Raw genomic sequence first — 22,491 nt, 5'->3', positions numbered from 1 at the left:
TGGGTGTTGCCGAGCGGACGTGAAGCTTGTTTATCCCAGGGCGAGACTACGCTTCTGCGCGGCGCAGGGCCTCCCGGGAGCGCGCGCGGCCGGTTGCCTAGGCGACAGGGGTTGGGGGCGGGGCTGCGCCGTGGCTCCGCCCCGGCCGCCGACCCCGCCTCCAGCAGCGCTGCGGCTGGGCTCGGGCGCGCGCTCTGGCGCCGGGGGAAGCGGCAGCGGGCGGGGAGCTGGGCGTGGAGGCGCGAGGGGCGGGGCTGGACGGGCGGCACTGCGGGCCCGCGGCTCGGGCGGCTCCGGCGGCTCCGGCGGCTCTCGCTCCAGCTCGCCCTCAGTCTCTGCCGGCGCCCGCGGGGTCGCTTCGCTGCCCGGCTCGGCCCATGCCCAGGGCCGCTGCTCTCTCAGCTGCGGGCCCGCCGCCGGGGCCCGGGGGTCCGCCGCGGCCGTGAGGTGGGGACCTCCCCAGAAGGCGGCGGGGCCGGCCGCGGGGCAGGGTCCGGGGCGCAGCGCGACGGGCGGAGGTCTATGTCGCGGGCGGCGACGGCGGCGGCAGCCGCGGAGGGACGATGCGCGAGTACAAAGTGGTGGTGCTGGGCTCGGGCGGGGTAGGCAAATCCGCCCTGACCGTGCAGTTCGTGACCGGCACCTTCATCGAGAAATACGACCCCACGATCGAGGACTTCTACCGCAAGGAGATCGAGGTGGACTCGTCGCCGTCGGTGCTAGAGATCCTGGACACCGCGGGCACCGAGCAGTTCGCGTCCATGCGGGACCTGTACATCAAAAACGGCCAGGGCTTCATCCTCGTGTACAGCCTGGTCAACCAGCAGAGCTTCCAGGACATCAAGCCCATGCGGGACCAGATCATCCGAGTGAAGCGGTGAGCCGGCCGGGTGGCCCCACAGGGTGCTGGGGGCTTGGCGGCTGCAGCTCGGAGTCGCAGTCCGGCGGCCTGAGCTCCCCGAGCGGGCCGCGGGGAGGGAGCTGTGTAGGGAGAGGGCGTCGAGCTTTGGGCTTTACCATTCTCCGCTCCGCCCGAAGCTCAAATTTGAGTGCTTGGTCTCACTGCTAAAATTTGGCATTCCTTTAACCCACGGCAGAGCCCTTTGTCTTTTGGATGTTGTTGGTAGTGCCGGTGCAGAACCCCAAAGGAAACAAAGTTTGAAACTTGCCGGGGGGCGGGAGGCGGGTGGGTAAGTGCGTCCAGGAGAGGAGAGCTGTGCGAGGGTAGGTGAGACGTCTGCAGATAACAAACACACACACCCCTACCTTTGCAATGTTTGACAGCAAAATTTTCACACATGTATCCTGTAATGATGTCAGTTCGAGAAGAAGGAGATCTTTATCTTTTCAGAAAAGATTTAATGCTGCCAGGGCGTTTTGCAAAAATGAACTCTAATTTAGTGCGAAACTTTAAAGACAGATTATCAAATTATTTGAAGACATCCTAACAGCTCAATGGGGTTGCGAGAGTATTTGCATATGATAGTACAAATATGCCATTCACAGTAAAATAATGCATCTTAACTTTTTCCTTATTTAATCCATTCACTTTTATCCTCAGGCGGTGGGATGGGGTGGGGGTCAGAATGGAGGGATAAAAGCATTTCTCAAAACAAAATAGCAGTTTCTTCAAAAGTGCGACTGAAGTATTAGCTAATTTAAAGTTTATGCAAATAAATTCTTTCCTGTTAAATTCCTAAAGTGTTTTGGAAATACTGTTGACCACTTAAATGGTTTAAAATGTTTGTTTTCTCTTAAATTTACTGAATATTTTTCCCTATAATTTAAGCATCAGAAATGTAATAACATATTATTGTAGAGTTTTGGTAATTTTTTTCTAATTATTCTTTAATTACATGTGACTGTTTCATCTGGTCATTATTAATGTTGCCAACAATTTTAGTGTCATTTTTTTTTCCTGGCTTATTCTACCCATAGTTCTAAATGTGAAGACATTTACTGAAAGATAGGTGTGCTATAGACACAATCACATTATAAGTCAGTGTGAGTCTATTAATTTGAAAGAGCCAGGGCCAAGTCACTCATATTCAGGGGATGCTTACAATTCATTGCAAGTGATGGATAGTGCTACATATGAGATTAAAGGGAAGGTCCTTTCTCATTACTCCACCCGCAACTCATTGAGTATACACTCTTAACAGCAAAACTAAAATTTTGTATGTAAATTCTTGTGTTAAATTCCAAATTAAAACAGTGACTATTTCACGGTCTCTATTTTGTTCTCAAATCTGTGCATCTGATAGCTTTTTATTTCTCCAGTCTCATTATCTTAAAGTTGTTTTGTAGTTAGATGAGCAATTTTGGTATCTATGTATATGATTTAAAGGAGCTACATTTAAGTAGCTCAAATCCTTAATTATTATCCCCTTACCCCAGTACCACTCAATTAAAAAGAAAGCAGACTCAAGAATAGGTAGTCTCATTCATTGTCTCAGGTCAATTTAGACCAGATACATATATCAAATAATCCAAGTGAATGCTTCAGCTATCCCACCCTTCACATTTAAGTGCATACATAATACATCATAAAGTGCATGTACAACCTGGATACAGGGCTAACATGGCAGAAGCCTAGGGCAAAGAATATGGCAAAGTATTAGATAGCATGGTCCTTGTATTTTGGGTTTCTTGTAATATAGTGCAAATTACTTTTCTCAGTTGTAATAATGAAATAGTCTGTATTCTGTAATAATTTGCACTGTGATCCAGGAAAAGAAAATAGAGTAAAATTTACTTCCCAGTTGCCACTTTACTCACTAGTCTTAGTTCTTTATGTTTAAAAGGCCATTGAGTAGCTGAATTAGAGTTCAAAACTGTTTTCACTGGAATTTAACTACTGTATACTCAAGAACACTTAGGCCCTTACTTCTATGTCCCCTTTTTTTATACCTACCCTAACCTCATCTTGTGGCTTCTCAATCTGACATTTTAGAAGCTTTATTTTTGGGGTTCTGGAGATTGAACCATGGGCAGTCTATCACTGAGCTACATCCTCAATCCTTATTTTTTATTTGAGACAGGTTCTCCCTGAGTTATCCAGGTTGTCCTTGAACTTGTGATCCTAAAGCTTCAGCACCATGTCCCCACAACCTAGTCCCTGGGATTATGGGCATGCGCTGCTGCACCCATCTTAGAAACAATTTAATGGGAGAGAGGATTGGCTATAAATGATTTATATTCTAATACAGTCTAAAAGTAAGGCATATATTAAGCTAGCGAGCGTTCTCTAACTCCTCACTGAAAAAGAATAAAACATGATTTTCAAATGGGGGAATTTTGTATTCTTTTGCGAGCCAATTTTTAAACTTCCCAATTGCTATAGTAGGTATTCAGTAATTGCTTCCTTTGCTCATTGTGTACCAACTAGCTGCTTTATATACTATATGAAGTAGTAGTTAGAGGACATTTAATATCACCATAATGCAGATGATGTAACTGAAGTGCCAAGATATTTGGTAACTTATCTAAGACCACTCACTGATGGAAAGGAGATTAAAACCAGTATCTTTATGAATCAATGTATCCTTTTCTGTATTAGTTTGTCTTTCAACTTGGTGTTTGCTGGCCAAATCAGCTCCTAACCTTTGGTCTCTAGGTCAGCACTGTTTGATAAAAACACAATGTGAACACATAGGTAATCTAAAAATTTCTAGTAGTTGATTAAAAACCTAGGTAAAACTAATCTTAATAATCATTTTATTTAACCCACTATATCCAAAATATGGTGATTTTAACATATTATCAATATTCAAAAATTTATTAAAGGTATCTTTAAATACTAAGTCTTTGAAATATGGTGATACTTACAGCTCAAGTTGATAAAACTAGCCTCTTTTCAAATGTTTAGTTGCCTCATGTGACCACAGGCCAATCTGCATAGCACAAGTCTAAGGTATATATATTATGGAGAAATGCTTGCATATTTCTATAAGCCCCAGTTTCTGTGTTTATGAAATGTAGAATAGCAGGCACCTCTCAGAATTAAATGAGATAATGTGTATTAAGGTGCTCAACAAACTACTTGGTACACAGAAATTGCTCAAAAAATGCTAGCTGTCTTTTTGTTACTTACTTTGTTACCCTAACTTCTTTAACTTTTTTTCTGTGATATAATTGTAATTTTAGAAGAAATAACTTAAACTTGTAATTGCATTTTGAAATGTAGAATAGCAGGCATCTACTATACCACTAAAATATTTGGGGGAAACTGAGACCAAAGGACAATACAAATAATCTTCTTTCCAAATCCTCACCAGTATAGACAGGTGAGGATAAAAACAATTAGAATTAAAACAATCTTTGGCAAGAATTTTGTTGGTATTCTCTTAAAACTTATATTGCCTTATGAGGGATCCTATGAAAAAAGGCAAGAGAATGAACATTTAACATAGCCAGACATTGGATTGTTATTAATTGGAATATTTTGCTTTAAAAAAATAAAACTGGCCCACATTTCCTTAAGTATTAAAGGTGCATACACATGTGTGTGTGTGTGTGTGTGTGTGTGTGTGTGTGTGTGTGAGTGTACATGATCTCTTGGCAAAGCCAGGTTGACCAGCTGAAAATGGCCATATGTATAAATTCATATGCTTTTTAAACTTGACTTGAGGTGAGATCACACACACAAAGAAGAGTGATGGGGTGCAAAAGTGTTTTAATTGTAATAAAATTAGAATTCTTTGTGATTTCAGAATTACTTCTTTATTACTCATCCCAGGGTCAGCCATGGATCTAACTTCAAATCTTGGGACATTCTATTCAAGGACTGTTCTTAGGATAAACCCTAGAAACCTTCAGTAGGACCTTTAAAGCCCAGCATGCTCCTGTCCCTCCTGGCCTTTGCAGCCACACCTCTTACAGTCTTCATTGTACTCTAGCACCTTGACCTTATCCTTGAAAGTGCCTTTCTCTTGGCTCTCCTTCCTGTAGAACTCTTCCACCTCTTTGCAGAGTTAATTCCTAATCATTCTTTCACCCCTGCTTAACAGGTTCCCCCATTTAAGGAAGCCTTCTGTTGCTTCCCAAACTGAATTAATCCCTTTCCTGTCTTCCCACACTAGACTAACTTCACACCTCACCCTTCCCTCAGCCACACAGACTTTAAATATCAGTGTACCCTGTACTCCCCCCACCTTTTTTTGTGTACTCCTCAACATTTACTTATGTACTGGTGTGATGATTTATATACTGTCAGTCTTTCTCACAAAACACTTAAGTCCATGTGGCTAGCACAGCTTCTAGCATGTAGGAAATGATCAAGAAAAATATGTTGAAAAAGAATGTTCGGAAAGAAGAGTGTTTGTATTGTCCTTTGGTCTCAGTTTCCCCCAAATGTTTTAGTGGTATAGGTGGAGGGGATGGTTTTTTGAAGTTGATTTTGCAGCTGAAGGAGTTGATCTTTCTTAGCTAACTTTCCTGGAGAGTACTTCTAGTTGGGCAGCAAGGGTATAGGAAAGTTTAAGGTGAACCTCCAAGAATCAGGAGCAAGATGTCTTCCAGATGGAAGATATGGCACGGGAAATGCATAGACTATGTTATTTGGATGATAAATAGACCAGATTGGCTAAACTAGAAGTTTTTATAGAAGTGTGAGGGGAGGTAAGGGAAAATTTTTTAAAGTTAAGTTATAGAAGGTTAAAGACTTTAGACTCAATCCTGTTGTCAAGGACTATACTCAAAATGTTAGAGAAATAGTAGGGAGTTAATCTAATAGATGGCTTCATGGAAATAGCTCTGTTTTATAACAGGAGGAATCATTGTACATATTGTGGTTATCTATATGAAGTATAAAGATTCTGAATTAGCATGGTGTCTGAAGGATCAGAAGGGAAGAAGCAAGTAATATTATAAAGAATGAGTTGGGCTGGGGATGTGGCTCAAGCGGTAGCGCGCTCGTCTGGCATGCGTGCGGCCAGGGTTCGATCCTCAGCACCACATACAAAGATGTTGTGTTTGCCGAGAACTAAAAAATAAATATTAAAAAATTCTCTCTCTCTCTCTCTCTCTCTCTCTCCCCACACACACTCTCTCTTTAAAAAAATAAAAAAATAAATAAAAATAAAAAGAATGAGTTAATCAAACAGGGAGAGGAAGAAAGGTCAAAAGTAACCTTGACATTTTGAACACGAGTGTATAAGATTAGAGAGGAATAGCTGGGAGAGATTATTTCAGTTTGGGAGATGGTGATCATAATCATATAGATAGCTGTGCCTAATAAGTAATTAGAATATTTGAATGAAAGCCCCAATGATCAGGTTATATATGAATATAAAGACCCAGTGTCACATACATAGTTCAAGTTGAGAGTAGATAAAACCTACTCAGTAGAGTAGAAATAAGTGAATAGCTAGGAATAGAAACAAGAAATGAGCACAGTCAAGGAAAGAACTTGAGAGCTGTAGGCTTGATAACACTGCACAGGCTGAAGGCGAGAGGTGTTGTAGAATTAGGGGAAAGGGATTGATTCGCACTCCCCAAAGGAAGTTATTACTTTATAAAAATTGTTATTTTTCACATCTTTTAAGTGATCTAGCTGATTTTACTTTTCTTCTTACAATGAGTAATAGTAAAAACTTACTCTAAAACAAAAGCATGTTGCCAGTTGCTACACATAGATCACGACCAGTTGGGTGGAGAGCTAAAACCAGAGAATATATCAAATGATGTTTGTCCCAAGTAAGTGAAATTTCTGGAGTTCTGCTACCATTCCTTCTTCCTCCACAGACATCTCCTTCCTCAGACACCAAAGTTTAATCCAAAGCTGAGCCTCCAAGATACAGAACCTAATAGCTATGAGTCACTTTTTTAGCATTAATAAATATATTCCATGAAAAATTGATGACTAATTCCTGACAGTCAATCATATAACCAAGATTTTGAGTATGGAGGATAGGACTAATGGTAGGAGCTGTATCCATCTAAATACAGAACTAAGATTTAAAGACAGTTGTGATTACAAAATAAAATATTCGTGTTAAAAACATGGACAATATAAAATAAAATAATAGGAAGAGGAGAGAATATGAATGTTCAGTTCCTCATCTTTTACTAGAAGAATTCACATGGTCAAAAATGAAATTTGTTTCAAGAATTTCAAGAGCTTGATGTTTTTCATAAACTTTAAAACCATTTTATTGAACTATGACTGACATGCACAAAACTGTACAGGCTTAATGTATGCAATATGATTTTTTTGGAAATAAGCATACACCCATGAAACTATCACCCTAATCTATACCATGAGCCTGTCCATTGCCTGCAAAATGTTCCTCCCACTCTGGTCATAGATTCATTTATTCATTCATTCTTTTTTGTGTTTTGTAGTAAGAACACTTAACGTAAGGTTTATCCTCTTAGCAATTTTTAAGTATAGAGTACCCTATTGTTAACCATACATGCCATGCTAACATGGTATAGTAGGGCCCTAGGACTTATTTGTATTGCATAACTAAGATTTCATACAATGAGTTGCTTTTTATGGTCCACAAAGTTTTTTTTTTTTCTGAAATGGAGCTTTTATTTTGCTGTTTTATAAAATTAACACATATAATTTAGTAGTTTTCTATTTGCCATCCCAGGATTGGAATTTTGAAAATTTCACTTTGCAGATTGGGGAAATGATATCCCTTCAGCTCTAACATTCTGTGAGAGCCCTTCTTGTTGAGGTTATGAGGGAAGGAGTAAAGTTTATAATCTTAAATAAATGAACTCTTAAATAATGACCCCTCATTCATTTTCAGCTTGTGACCTGCAAGTCTTGCTTAGTTAAGATTTAATGATAATTCTATCAACAAAATCTATAACCAGAGGAATCATTAAGTGGAAATAAGCAAAAATAGCCAACCATTCTCCCACATGAACCAAAGATATCAATCTCCCCGCATATTGATAGATCCTCTGGTAAGAAGAACAAATGGATGTTTTGAAAGGTGACATTGACTGTCCACTGAAAGAAATATTCAGGCCACCAGCAAGTGGATACTGTTGAATTTCTGGCCTTCTTTTAGGAAAAGTCAGATGAGAAATAAACATTAAATAGGAGGCAGGGGAACTGATGAAGGAAAAAGAGCCTAGAGACAACCAGCAGAAAGGGCACACTGTTGGAGTCTTTTCATTTGCCTGTTTCCCAGGGGCAGAACAACTGAGTGGCTTCATTGCTGAAGGGAAAGTGTGTAGGACACATTAAAGTGCATATATCACATGTTTACACATATTTCTAAGAAGCAAGGATCATTACCTAAAACCATCTACATTGTACTTGATTTCTTAGGGAATTTGTTCAAGGATATTTTTTATTTTCACAGTTTTTCTTTTAGTAATTATCCCTTCAGAATTCCCTTAGGGAAGGATGTGAGACTTCATTCTATTGGGTTTTCTTTGCTTCTGTTTTGTCTTGTTATCTGTTCCTATCTATTCTTACCTACTGTTTCTTACATTTATTTTTCAGGCCTATAGCATATAAAAAAATGAAAAACTCTTTAAATCATTTTGGGGAAATTATTAGAGTTTGAATATGAGTCGACTCAAACACGATAAAACTTACAGAAACTGAATAGTTATAGATCTATAGACATAGTATTTTGTAGGAAATCTCTATCATAAAATATTTTCTTTAGTTGTAGATGGACTTAGTACCTTTATTTATTTATATGTGTTGCTGAGGATTGAATCCAGTGCCTCGCACATGCAAGGCAAGCACTCTACTACTGAGCTACAACCCTAACCCCTATCATGAGATTTTAATGGTGTGTAGATATATGCCATCTATTATATATTTTTGCCTTTGTATTTACTTGGCACAGTTGTGGTTTGTTTCATTAAAAATTATTCTCAGTGTGACACAGAGAGACTTAGTTTCTTAACATTTTTTAATGCTTTACCAAATCAAACTGAGCCCTTTGGTAGAATGATATCAGTAATGGTTTTAGACAACTGTGTTTCATTAAAGTGTGTAAGTATGTTGGTAAAGTTTAGAGAAATCAAAATATCTGAAAAAGAATGTTTCAAGTTGCTAAGATCTTATCATGGTATATTCTTAACACTAAATAGAGTTAGGTTTGTATTTCTAAAAGATTGAAATCTTTCTAGGAATATTGGGCCTAATATTCTAACTACTTCACTGTTTTTTTTTTCTTATAAGAAAAGAAATTTAAAAAATCACATTAGCCAGATTTTTAATAAATTTTAGTTTAAATTGAAGGCTAATGATATGAAATAAGATTTTTAAGCTTGTGATCATAACAGGTTATTGGGTATCTGAATTATCATGGGCTTATCATATTGAAGTCATGGTTTGGGAAGACTAATAGCAGATCATTATTGGAAGTTTTTGGAAGTTTGATACATTTACTTACTTAATGTTGGAAATTTACTGCTAATCATACATGGTTGAAAACTCTCTGAATAAGCTGTTTAAAATGAATTACAGCTGGTAAAGTAAGCACAATTTTATACATTCTTATTCATGTTGCTGGAACGTATTCACTGGTAGAATTGGATATGTGGAGTTTTTACTTGTCGATTGCTTTTTCTAATATATTTACATTTTTAAAACAACAAAAATGATATTTTAGGGACAATAGGGTAATTGGTGATTTTCATGTTTTAAATGTTATGTGTCAAAAACCAAAGTATTTTAAAAACTCTGCCTACCTGTGTTGTCCACTCAGCAATGGTTTTCACATCTCCTTATCAGGGCCCTTGGTGGGAAATACTTTTGATATGGTGATACAGTGTACATGCAAGTATAAATCTATATAGCTGAAACCATTGTTTCATGAAATAGTTGTTAAATTTGCTATATTGCTTGTATTGCATTTTCCCCTTATTCACTGTTTTTAAGTTCCATCAAAGTAATCTCATCACACATAATTTGGAAGCTACTATCCTGTATCCTTTTCCTCTGAGAACACTAAATAGAGCTGTTTAATATTTTGGAACAATTCTTATCTTCTCCCTCCTGCTTTTGCAATATCCTACTATGCTATGTAAGAATTTGAAAATGAAACTTCCCCTGACATCAGTTAGCAGGTGGTACCAGAGGAAAGGTAGAATTAATCACTAAAGATACACAAATTATGTCTTTTGAGGAAGCATTTAGCATGTTCTTTGTTGTGCATATTAGAAATATGAGGATGAATTTCTCATGTAATCTTGTTCATTCAGAATAGCCCATACATTGTGGAAACTTTAAGGGATGTGGTACAGGTTGAGCACTCCTGACCCCAAAATTCAAAATTTGAAATGCCCCCAAATCTGAAACTTTTTAAGCACTAATGTGACACCACAAGTGTAAAATGCCACTCCTAACTCCATGTGACTAATTACAGTCAAAATGAAGATGTACTAAAAATATTATATACAGTTACCTTCAGGCTATATGTATAAGGTGTACATGAAACATGAGTGAATTTCATGTTTAGATTTGAGTTCTGTCCCAGGATACCATATGCCAAGTTCTAAAATCTGAAACACTTCAGGTCCCAAGCATTTGGGGTAAGAAATATGCAACCTGTAATTAATACTCAGGCTTAAATGTGTGATTGCAGGATTCTCCATTATCGTAACTACTTGGGAGAAGGATTGGGAAAGTCTGGTGCATTGGTCCAAGATGGTATTGATTCTGTAAAATAAATGAAGATCATGATTATTGATATCTTAAAGTCATTTCATAAAATTGCCCAAGAGAAACATTATAAACCTCTACTTAAAACATTTAGAAGTGTTATTTTTCATGCATTCCATCCCCTTAAAATTAATAATTCAAATGTGGAATTCCTACATCATATTAATAATTCAATACATATTAGTGTTTTCTTCTTTACTAGATGTCTTTATTGCTATCTCTAAAAGAAATCTTAGAGTGTTTTCCTCTATAATTGGAGAATTCTAAATATGTCCATCTTCAAGTTTCCAATGAACTTCACAACTATTGTATATAATTCTGTAATACAGTATTTTATTGTACATGTTGGTCTCATCTTTAAAGGCAGTGTTAATATTGTTAAAGCTGAGATCTGACACTTATTAATTGTGTAATTAGAAGCAAGTTAACATTCTCTGCATTTTAATTTCCTAATCTGTAATATGGGTATGATATAATAAATAGTGAACATAAAGTGTTTCTTTACATAGTAACCCTAAAATATCAACAATAAGGTTTCAACAAAAAATCACAGAAATAGAAAAAAACATACAAACAAGCGTTTATCTCTCCACGTCCCCATGGGATTCTAACCCATGGCCTTGCACTTACTAGGAAAGCGACTTACCACTGAGCTGTGTCCATAGACTAGGACCTGGCTAAATTGTCCAGACTGACCTCAAACTTGTGATCCTCCTGCCACAGCCTCCTGAGTAGTTGGGATTAGTGGCTTTCACCTCTGTGACTGGATTCTTTATATATAAAACATTGTGCTGCCACATAATTTCTTAGGAATAAGACTTAATAGCTTTATTGTATCTAGACAAATTATATACCTAACCTGGCACCACATTTCCATTTTTCTCTGTTGTTTTCTTCTCTGTTTTAAGTGCTAGCACCAAATGTGATTGCAGTGATTTTTAGTACATGTATTTTAAATATAAAACACTATGAGAAAAGTAATCAGCACATTAGTATTTATTAAATGTTTTTCTTTTTTAAAAAAGTCGATAATGGCAGTAGATCCTTTTATGAATACTAAAAACTGCATGGAATGAAGATAATTTTAGTAATCTCTCTGACTAGTTATATATAGTTAAGTGTTGACAGCTTTTTAATAAATCAATTTCAGAAAAGTTTTATCTTTTTGAATAAAAATCATCATCGTTGTCAACATCAAAAAATATGGTTTAAGCCACCTCATTTGCATAACATTGCCCTGGGCATTATACAAAATAAGTACAAGATACTATCTTTATCCACTTGATATGCCAAAATGTACTATTGATGAATATATATTTGACAGTGTTGACTTGTAAGAAATACAGTTTTTAAAATAATTTGATTTCTAAGATTAAAAATATTTTTCCACCAAAGACACTGCCTTTTCTAGGCCACCTTTTCTAAGGAATTTTTCATTCATTCTAACTCATTATGGAAGGTCAGAAATTAGTCTAAAGGATTAATGACAGATCTTTAGTATATGTATTAGTCTCTTCAGGCTGTTGTAATAAAATACCTTAGATTGGATAATTTATAACAATAGAAATCTTTTGCTAACAGTTCTGGATGCTGGAATGCCAAATCAAGGTGCTAGCACATTCAGTATCACAGATGACCTATTGCTGCATCATCTTATGATGGAAGGGGCAAAATGATTCCCTCAAGCCTCTTTCATAAAACCATTAATCTCTTTCATAAGAACAGAACTGTTGTGACCTAATCATATCCTAAAGTTCCCACTTCTTAATTCTGTGTCCTTGGGATTACATTTCAACATAGGAATCTTGGAGTGACAAACATTCAGAACACAGTAGTATATTTAGTACATTTTCCTTCCTATCCAAAATATAGTTTTCCTCTTCCACAGATGACCAACATACATTTATTCTGTTTCTTTTTCTGCTTTTGGAACCAATAATCCAAACAAACTTTGGCTATGAGCAATATTGTTTGGTAAAGTGAAGGACCAGATGCTGTTTGTTAAGTAGTTCAATATATACACGTTTGAAAGCTAGCTAGAAATACATATATACATACATACATGAGAAAAGCTAACTAGAAAGTTAATATGTACATATATGAAAGCTAGAGAATTAACAAGATTTAATATTTTAGTTTATTTTTTAAGAGGAAATGAGAAAAGAATTTCTCAATGGGTAATTCCATTGTTTTCAGAAGTCTGGCATTAAGGAACAGTAATATTTGTGTAAATTGTCTATCTGCCCTTGTTCTCAATGGCTTGGAGTGCTGTGACCTTTATTGAGGAAAGATGTAAGTGGAGTGTCATCTACCGATGCTCTAGGCTTGGAGGATCCTCTGGCGCTGTGTGTGGGCTCACAGAGAGCCCTGGAACCCACACAGTATTTACCCTAAGAGAGGCAGCCAGAGTGCTGCCTAACAAACCAGTATCTTAATTATGACAGATGCCTCCCAGTGACATTTTTAAATGCTATTTTTTAAGACAGAAAATGTGTATTCCTAAGACCACCAAGAGCACATCATCTGACTTCATTGAAAGAAATATGGTATGTTTTTGGAGGTAGGGACTACTTACTTGGGGAAGGAGGTTTCTTCTGTTGCTCTCATCAGCATATCCTGGTTCTAAAGCTTTTCTTCGTAGACCATGCCCAGTGGCTTCTGACAATCCCACGAGTGGCCCCTGAGTAAGTGCCATGTTTATTTTTCTTTAAAGGTAACCGTATGTCTCTTTTACTTGGGACTCTTCAGGGTTATGCCTGTTGTCCTCCACATACATCTACAGTACCCCTTTCCATCTCAAAAATATCTCAGTTTGGATGATAATTTTTTTTGGATGAAAAATTATATGTTCACTCTTTACTCTTACCTTAAATTCTGTTTTTAGAATCTTGACAGAAAATTTCATTTTCCCATATGATTTTGTGTTAACTAGTCTAAATAAACAATTTCTTTGACCTTGTCAGAACCTCTACTGCTTTTGTTAATTTGTTAGTCCTCATGAACTGGAAATTCTGCTCAGTTTTGAAAGGGAACATCTTTCACTAAGTGTGCTGGATTAAAAGTGGCCACAGGTTCTGTGATACAACTTCCATTGAGAAGCAGAAAGTATTTTCTCCCTCTTTTGTGTCTACTTCGAACAAAAGAGTCTGGCAGAAGTGATGGAAGCCAGTTTGGGACCTACCCTCTAAAAGAACTAGCAATGTCCACCTATGTGTAAGCCTGAGATGACTTGTAAGAAGGCCAGCTCCCCTGCGAATACATGCTAGGGGGACGGAGACGCCTTCTAGATGTTTCTGCCATTGTGCTGAGCCTGAGGTAGAGCCAACTTTGAGCCTTCAGCGGAGCCCCACTCTCCCTAACTGAACCTCTGGGTGACCCAAGTTAGTATGATGGAGAACAGAAACTTGACCAACTAAATTCTGCCCAAATTCATGACCCACAACATTATGAAACATAGAAAAATTATTATTTGAAGCCATTAGCTTTTGGGGTAGTTTTTAATGCAGCATTTATTAGTTTGGGTTATTTTTTCAGTAAGCGTTGATACTTTAGAAATTGTTTTGGTGAAAGAGTACTATTGACTCTGAATTTCTTCTTAAAGATCTTTACAAAAATATTTGTTGAAGATGAATAAGTGATACTTGAATGAATGTATCTTTTTTTTTTTTTTTGTATCTTAACTCTTAAAAGGTGGCACCTACGTTCTGCCCCTGCAATTTATATATCTAATGTTGTTCTGCTCTTGCCCAAACGACTATGATTTGAAGGTCACATTTAATTTTATGAAGAAGATAACATATTAAGGTTATGTATGCCCTTTGCAACTGGTTATAATAGTTTGTATTGCCTTCTCTCTCTTCACCCATTATGTATATTGTTTATGACAGCAGTTGACAGGGCTGGGGCTGTGGCTAGGTGGCAGAGTACTTACCTAGCATGTACGAGGCACTGGGTTTGATACTTAGCACCACATAAAAATAAATAAAGCATTCTGTCCATCTACAACTACAAAAAAATTTAAAAAAAAGTAGTTGACATATTCCATTTATGTCAACAACCACAACAAAAACCTATGTATTTGGTGATACTCTGCTCTAATTTTGGCATTCAGCACCTGAAACATAGAAAACACCAGTTAATATTTGTTGAATTTATGATCAAAGTTCCCTTCAGGTCATTGGGTTCTGTCTTTTGACCATCCCCCCACCTCTAAATCTCAGGAGATTCTTTACATCTCAAATCAATTTGAGCATTCCAGCATCTAATGCAAGGAATAATGAAAATGAATAAAGCATTCTGGATAGCACTGGCCTGGTGACCTTTGGATAAGTTTTGCATGTTACTTGAAACACTGTGGACTACATGAAAAAACTTGTCACACTAGAAGACTGTCACTCATTATCTCCCTCTATTTTGTGTGTCTATAAGCATCAAGAAGCAGTTCCAACATGGGGACATAGCAACATATGAAACATTCATGTGTCTCACCATCCTTAGTCTCAGATGTAACTCAAAAGGCAGCACAGCTTGTTTATGGCAGAAATAAGACTTAAACTCAGAATTCCTAATACTGTATAGAGTTGTGGTGGTCTGTCTTTCTTTTTTTTTTTCATTTTTCCCCTCTTTTGTTACCCCACATGGTCTTACTAGCACTTTACAGCTATGGTTCTGTCTAGTAATTTAACAGCTGTAGTTCCTATCTAGTGACTGAGCAACTTTTGGAGCAGAAAGATCAATAGAATAAGGAGAGAGACTTGTATTTGGAGAATATATAAATTGTCAACTTATAATATTAGAGGGGAATGCTACCTATTTTCTTTTCTCAAGTCTTCCACAGGGATTAATGGCTTTCAGATTTGGTTTCCATACATGGCTGGGGAATGGAAGCCAGATATAGGAGATAAAATACTAAGTAACAGTTTTGGTACATTTTTATAGCTTGTATCACTACAATTAAGATTCTAGAACTGTCTTGCTAACAGATGGTTTGAGAAAATTTAGAAAAGAATAATTAGCATTTCTGTAGTATTTTACAGTATCCATAATACTTTAATGGATAATTCATATAAACTGCTTGGCTCGGAGTCTGGCACATACCAGGCCCTCTATAGATCCTAGCTGTTATTAGTGATGTTATTGTCATCTTCTTTCTTAATATATTAATATTTTTGTTTCAAATATAAGAAGACTGAAACTCACAAAGGTCAGATCACAGACTCATGGAAGCAGAGCTGGGACTTCTAGGTTCTCCAAATCCAAATTCTGTTCTCACTGGCTTGTAGTGCACTGTATCTTGATTTTGGCCATGACCTAGGGGTGGGCCTTTACCTCAGCATTGGAGACCCACCACATAGTTAGTTTCACAGGGTAGGTATGGGGCGGGGGGGGGGCATATAAGCAGTATTTTGAGATAATTATTGTGAAAGTGGCATATAAGGAAAGAGGGTTGAGAAATGGAGATGAAACCAGTTAGAAAACTTGTAGTACGTTGGGTTTGAGTTATTCTGGAAATGAAAAGCTTTTTGTAATGAGTTTGAAAATGAAGAGAGAGTTTCTCACATCCAGTAATTCCTGCTCTGCCCTCCCCTGTAATCACTGCCCAGCTAGACCTGTCCTTACAGCCTCTCCCGTACTTGATGGCAATTAGAGGCTGTTAGAGCCTTGGCTTCCCACCCACTCTCCCTTGCTCCACAGTTTCTAACTTCTTTGACTATAGTGTTGGCTTGAACTGTGCCAGAATATTTGTAACCTGCCACTCTCTTTTGACTGCCCTCAAGGGCCATACTGTCTCCTTTCTCCCCTGTGCATTTGTTTGCTTTTGCCATCTGTAGCCTGATAGTTCTGGTTTAAGTCTAAAGACCTTTTTAATAGACACCACCAGTGAATCTCATGCCAGTGACCCAGCCAAGTACAACATGTCATGTATAAATTGATGTGCTCTTCTTCCTCTCCTGAGTTTATCACTGTGAAGAAGAATGTTAACTGCATTGGTGTCATAACCTTAGTTTTCCAGAAAGCTATATTGTAAAAATTCAATGTTGAGGCTTTTTAAGGAGTTTTATTTGGTGCTATTTGTTCGTAATGATTTGGAAATGCATATTTTGAGATTCTGTTGTAACAGTACAATAAGTCTCCCAGATAAATATTTTTCTGTTTGTAATTTAAAAGTTACCGAAAGTCTTAGCTCTTCCAATTTTGAAACATCTTTAAGTCTTCTTCATTTAGGGATAGCTTAAAAAAAAAAGTAAATGTAATTGAATCTTAAATGTGTATCCTATGCATGTGATTTTCTTTTTTTCTTTTTTGTACCAAATATTGAACCCAGGGATACTACATCCCCCGTCCATTTTTTTATTTTTTAAATTTTGAGACAGCGTCTTGCTAAATTCCTGAGGCTGACTTTGAACTTGCAATCCTTCTTTCACAGCCTCCTGAGCCATTGGGATTATAGGCATACACCACCATGACAGGCCAACATGTGTTTTTTTTTCCATAAACATTTTTGTCAAGGTTTCTGAAATGAAGGGTTCTGAGAAGATATGTACTATAGTCTAATCCAGATATAAATTTAGGTAACAGTTCAAATGGCTTGCATGTTCCTAAACCCATAACTCAGTCTTTTCAAGTACAGTAGTCAAGCCTATTTTTGAATGCACAGGTTTCAGATTTCAGCTCTCACTGAAGATAAATGCATGTCTCACCTCTGAACACCTTCTGAACACCTTCTTCCTTTGGATAGATGAAAGCTATTTGCTCTTCCTTGTGTATGTGCCCAAGCTTGGGTTTCCCCTGCTGTTTAGATAAGAAGCAGCATGCTTTGTTGGCAGATTTTTAAATGATGTGTTTTTGATTTGGTGACTGAAAGTCATTAAAATGTCGATTTTAGCTACACATGTAGGTACCAAATATAGATCAACAACTGCTTTCTGCCATCGTATTTTGGATATCTTAAATATTATGTATTTTGAGAGAGAGAGAGAGAGAGAGAGAGAGAGAGAGAGAGAGAGAGAGAGACTATCAACTAGCTTATTTAGACAGTTCGTGCATTTGGTTTCTAAATGACAAGGTTTTAGGCTTCTAGTTGCAAACACTTCTTTACAAATAACACATTTCTGCATGGGTTGTGTTTGCTTCTAATAATAAAAGACCAAATTAAATGTAATCATCATTATATTTTCTCTTTTTAACAGACTTTTGGAGTACTGTGGTATTTTGATACTCATGAAAGGAATTGTGAACGCAGTTTATAGATCTGAAAGTGGTGAAAATGTTTCAAATTATTATCATTTTTATTTCCAGTAGTAACATGCTGTCCTTTAATGTTAGTATTCTTTATGCTTTTAATCTTTAGCCATTGTTTGATATAAATTAAGTAGTGCAAGACTTGGACAGAATTTAAAATTGATTAGCATTGTTGGCTGAGTAATAAACTGATCAGCCTAATCATGTAGCTTACACAGCTTAACCACCATTACTCACATGTATATGCCCTCAGTTTGTCTTGAAGTTTATTCTGTTTAAATGAGGAAATTTTTTATTTACTTATCTTTCTGATTTTTTTCAATTTTTTAATTGAGGTGTAACTTTTATCCTCTCAAGAACACAAATCTTGAGATTTGGTCACACAGTGTGCATCTAGCTGTGTAACCAAATCCTAGATGAAGACTTAGGACGTTTCAAGCAACACAGCAGGCTCCCTCATGTTCCGTTCCAGTTACTTTCATATGCAGAGACCATCATAGATTAGTTTTACCTATTATTGAACTCCTGTCATTCAAGTCCTCCTTTTGAGATTTACCCATGTTGTTGTGAGTAGTGGTAATTAATTTTATTTAATTGAGGAGCGGTATGCCCCTCATGTGAACGCACTATGATTGTTCTGTTGATGGGCATTTGGGTAGTTTCTAGATGGGGCTTACTATAAGTAAACCTGCTGTGAACATCCTAGTACATGTCTTTTGGTGAATACCTGTACACTCTGGCCATATATATAGGAATAGGATTATTAGTTCATAAATACATATGTCCAGTATTAGTAAATACTACTAAATGGTTTTCCAAAGTAGTTGTAAACAGTTTGCTTTCCCACTAGTAAAAGTTAAAGTTGCTCCACATCCTGACCAACATGGATATTGTCAGTCTTTTAGCTTTGGCTAATCTGGTGGGATTCTAGATATTTCATTGTGATTTTAGATGTTGTTTCCCTGGGTGTAAAAATGTTGAGCACCTTTTCATATGCTAATGGTTATTTGGGTGTCATCTTTTGCCCATCTGAAAAATTGGATTGTGTTTTTTTATGATTTGTAGACATTCCTTATATTTCTAATACATCCTTTATCATGTGTGTGTGTGTGTGTGTGTGTGTGTGTGTGTGTTTGCATATGTATATATATTGCAATCACCTTTCCCCAATCATTGGCTTACGTTACTTTTTCACTTGCTTAGTGGTTTCTTTTATATATATATATATATATATATATATATATATATATATATATATATAAATCTTTATTTTGTTTACTTATGTGGTGCTAAGAATCGAACCCAGTGCCTCACATGTGCGAGGCAAGTGCTCTGCCACTGAGCCACAACCCAGCCCCAGCTTAGTGGTTTCTTTTAGTGAGTAAATTCTTAATTTTAACGAAGTCCAGCAAAACACACACACACACACACACACACACACACACACACACATAAAAAGAAAGAAAATTTATAGCCACGTTGTTTTGTTTTTACCTTTTTGTACTGACTGGAAACTTAATTGTAAAATTTCCTCCTTTTTATACTTAAGTCTTTATTATTATAAAGCATAATTTACATGATTATCATACCTTTTTAAAATTAAGCTTGTATAATTGTAGATTCACATGCAATTGTAAGAAATAATGTATTCCATGTACCATTTGCCCAATTTTCTCCAGTGGTAACATTTTGCAAAACAGTAGTACAACATCATGGAATACTGACATTGATCTAGGATATTTGCATCTCCACAGGGTCACTCAGGTTTCCCTTTTGCAGCCATTCTAACCCCGCCCCGCCCCCAGCCCAGCTCTGTCTCCTCTCCCCACCCTTAACTCCTGCCAACCATTTGTTTTTCTTTTCTGTAATTTTGCCATTTCAGAAAGTTTTATAATTGGAATCATATAGAAATGTAACCTTCAGAGACTGGCTCTTTTCTATCAGCTAAATCCATGGAGATTTGTCCAACTGTTACATGTACTAATAGTTCATCCCTTTTTATTGCCAAGTAGCATTCCTCAGATGGATTTGCCAGTTTTGCACTTGTTGAAGGATACCTTGGTTATTTCTGATTTGGGGCTGTCATGAATAAAGATTTTATGTGAACAGAAGTCTTCTGAAATAAATGCTCAGGGGTACAATTTCTCATTCATATGATAATTACAGGTTTAATTTTAAACCTGCCAGACTGTTTTCTGAAGTGGCTCTTCTCTGTTACACTCCACCAGTGATGTAGGAGTGATCTACATTCTTTCCAGCCTTGCTGTCATTTTGGTGTTGTCTCTGTTTTTTATTTTACATATTCAATGGGTCAAAATATCTCATTGTGCTTTTAATTTACATTTCCCTAATTCCCTAACATATTTTAACATATTTTCAGGAGCTTATTTTCCATTTAATTCCTCTTTAGTGAAATGTCTATTCATTCCTTTTTCCCATTTTCTTTTTCTTTTTTTTAAATATTTTTATTAGTTGTTGATGGACCTTTATTTTTTTTTCTTTTTTTTATTGGTTGTTCACAACATTACAAAGCTCTTGACATATCATATTTCATACATTAGATTCAAGTGGGTTATGAACTCCCATTTTTACCCCAAATACAGATTGCAAAATCACATCGGTTACACATCCACATTTTTACATAATGCCCTATTAGTAACTGTTGTATTCTGCTACCTTTCCTATCCTCTACTATCCTCCCTCCCCTCCCCTCCCATCTTCTCTCTGTACCCCATCCACTGTAATTCATTTCTCTCTTTGTTTATTTTCCCATTCCCCTCACAACCTCTTATATGTAATTTAGTATAACAATGAGGGTCTCCCTCCATTTCCATGCAATTTCCCTTTTCTCTCCCTTTCCCTCCCACCTCATGTCTCTGTTTAATGTTAATCTTTTCTTCCTGCTCTTCCTCCCTGCTCTGTTCTTAGTTGCTCTCGTTATATCAAAGAAGACATTTGGTATTTGTTTTTTAGGGATTGGCTAGCTTCACTAAGCATAATCTGCTCTAGTGCCATCCATTTCCCTGCAAATTCCATGATTTTGTCATTTTTTAGCGCTATGTAATACTCCATGGTGTATAAATGCCACTTTTTTTTTTATCCATTCATCTATTGAAGGGCATCTGGGTTGGTTCCACAGTCTAGAAATTGTGAATTGTGCTTCTATGAACATCGATGTGGCAGTACCCCTGTAGTACGCTCTTTTAAGGTCTTCAGGGAATAGTCCAAGAAGGGCAATAGCTGGGTCAAATGGTGGTTCCATTCCCAGCTTTCCCAGGAATCTCCATACTGCTTTCCAAATTGGCCGCACTAGTTTGCAGTCCCACCAGCAATGTACAAGTGTACCCTTTTCCCCACATCCTTGCCAGCACTTGTTGTTGTTTGACTTCATAATGGCTGCCAATCTTACTGGAGTGAGATGGTATCTTAGGGTGGTTTTGATTTGCATTTCTCAGACTGCTAGAGATGGTGAGCATTTTTTCATGTACTTGTTGATTGATTGTATATCCTCCTCTGAGAAGTGTCTGTTCAGGTCTTTGGCCCATTTGTTGATTGGGTTATTTGTTGTCTTATTGTCTAATTTTTTGAGTTCTTTGTATACTCTGGATATTAGGGCTCTATCTGAATTGTGAGGAGTAAAAATTTGTTCTCAGGATGTAGGCTCCCTATTTACCTCTCTTATTGTTTCTCTTGCTGAGAAAAAACTTTTTAGTTTGAGTAAGTCCCATTTGTTTATTCTTGTTGTTAACTCTTGGGCTATGGGTGTCCTATTAAGGAATTTGGAGCCCGACCCCACAGTATGTAGATCGGAGCCAACTTTTTCTTCTATCAGACGCAGAGTCTCTGATTTGATATCTAGCTGCTTGATCCACTTTGAATTAACTTTTGTGCATGGCCAGAGGAGGGAATTCAGTTTCATTTTGTTGCATATGGATTTCCAGTTTTCCCAACACCATTTGTTGAAGATGCTATCCTTCCTCCATTGCATGCTTTTAGCCCCTTTATCAAATATAAGATAGTTGTAGCTTTGTGGATTAGTCTCTGTGTCCTCTATTCTGTACCATTGGTCCACCCGCTTGTTTTGGTACCAGTACCATGCTGTTTTTGTTACTATTGCTCTGTAATATAGTTTGAAATCTGGTATCGCCATACCTGCTGATTCACACTTCCTGCTTAGAATTGCTTTTGTTATTCTGGGTCTTTTATTTTTCCATATGAATTTCATGATTGCTTTATCTATTTCTACAAGAAATGCCGTTGGGATTTTGATTGGCATTGCATTAAACCTATAGAGAGCTTTTGGTAATATCGCCATTTTGATGATGTTAGTTCTGCCTATCCATGAACAGGGTATATTTTTCCATCTTCTAAGATCTTCTTCTACTTCTCTCTTTAGGGTTCTGTAGTTTTCATTGTATAAATCTTTCACCTCTTTTGTTAGGTTGATTCCCAAGTATTTTATTTTTTTTGAGGATATTGTGAATGGAGTGTTTTTCCTCATTTCTGTTTCAGAAGTTTTGTCACTGATATATAGAAATGCCTTTGATTTATGGATGTTGATTTTATATCCTGCCACTTTGCTGAATTCATTTATTAGTTCTAGT

General features: G+C 37.2%; 1 protein-coding gene across 1 annotated transcript in view; it reads left to right on the top strand.

The window, feature by feature from the left end:
- The first annotated feature begins 281 nt into the window (after nt 1–281).
- RAP2A (RAP2A, member of RAS oncogene family) overlaps nt 282–22,491 on the top strand; it is a 43,584-nt gene continuing 21,374 nt past the window's right edge. The window contains exon 1 of the mRNA XM_081307771.1: nt 282–877. Within this exon, the coding sequence (XP_081163897.1) occupies nt 564–877 (314 nt within the window). The 5' untranslated portion in view covers nt 282–563. The remainder of the gene's footprint in view (nt 878–22,491) is intronic.

The sequence above is a fragment of the Spermophilus citellus genome, assembly GCF_964194105.1.
Source record: "Spermophilus citellus genome assembly, chromosome: 1".
NCBI classification, from domain to species: Eukaryota; Metazoa; Chordata; class Mammalia; order Rodentia; family Sciuridae; genus Spermophilus; species Spermophilus citellus.
This window is presented reverse-complemented; position numbering and strand designations above follow the sequence as displayed.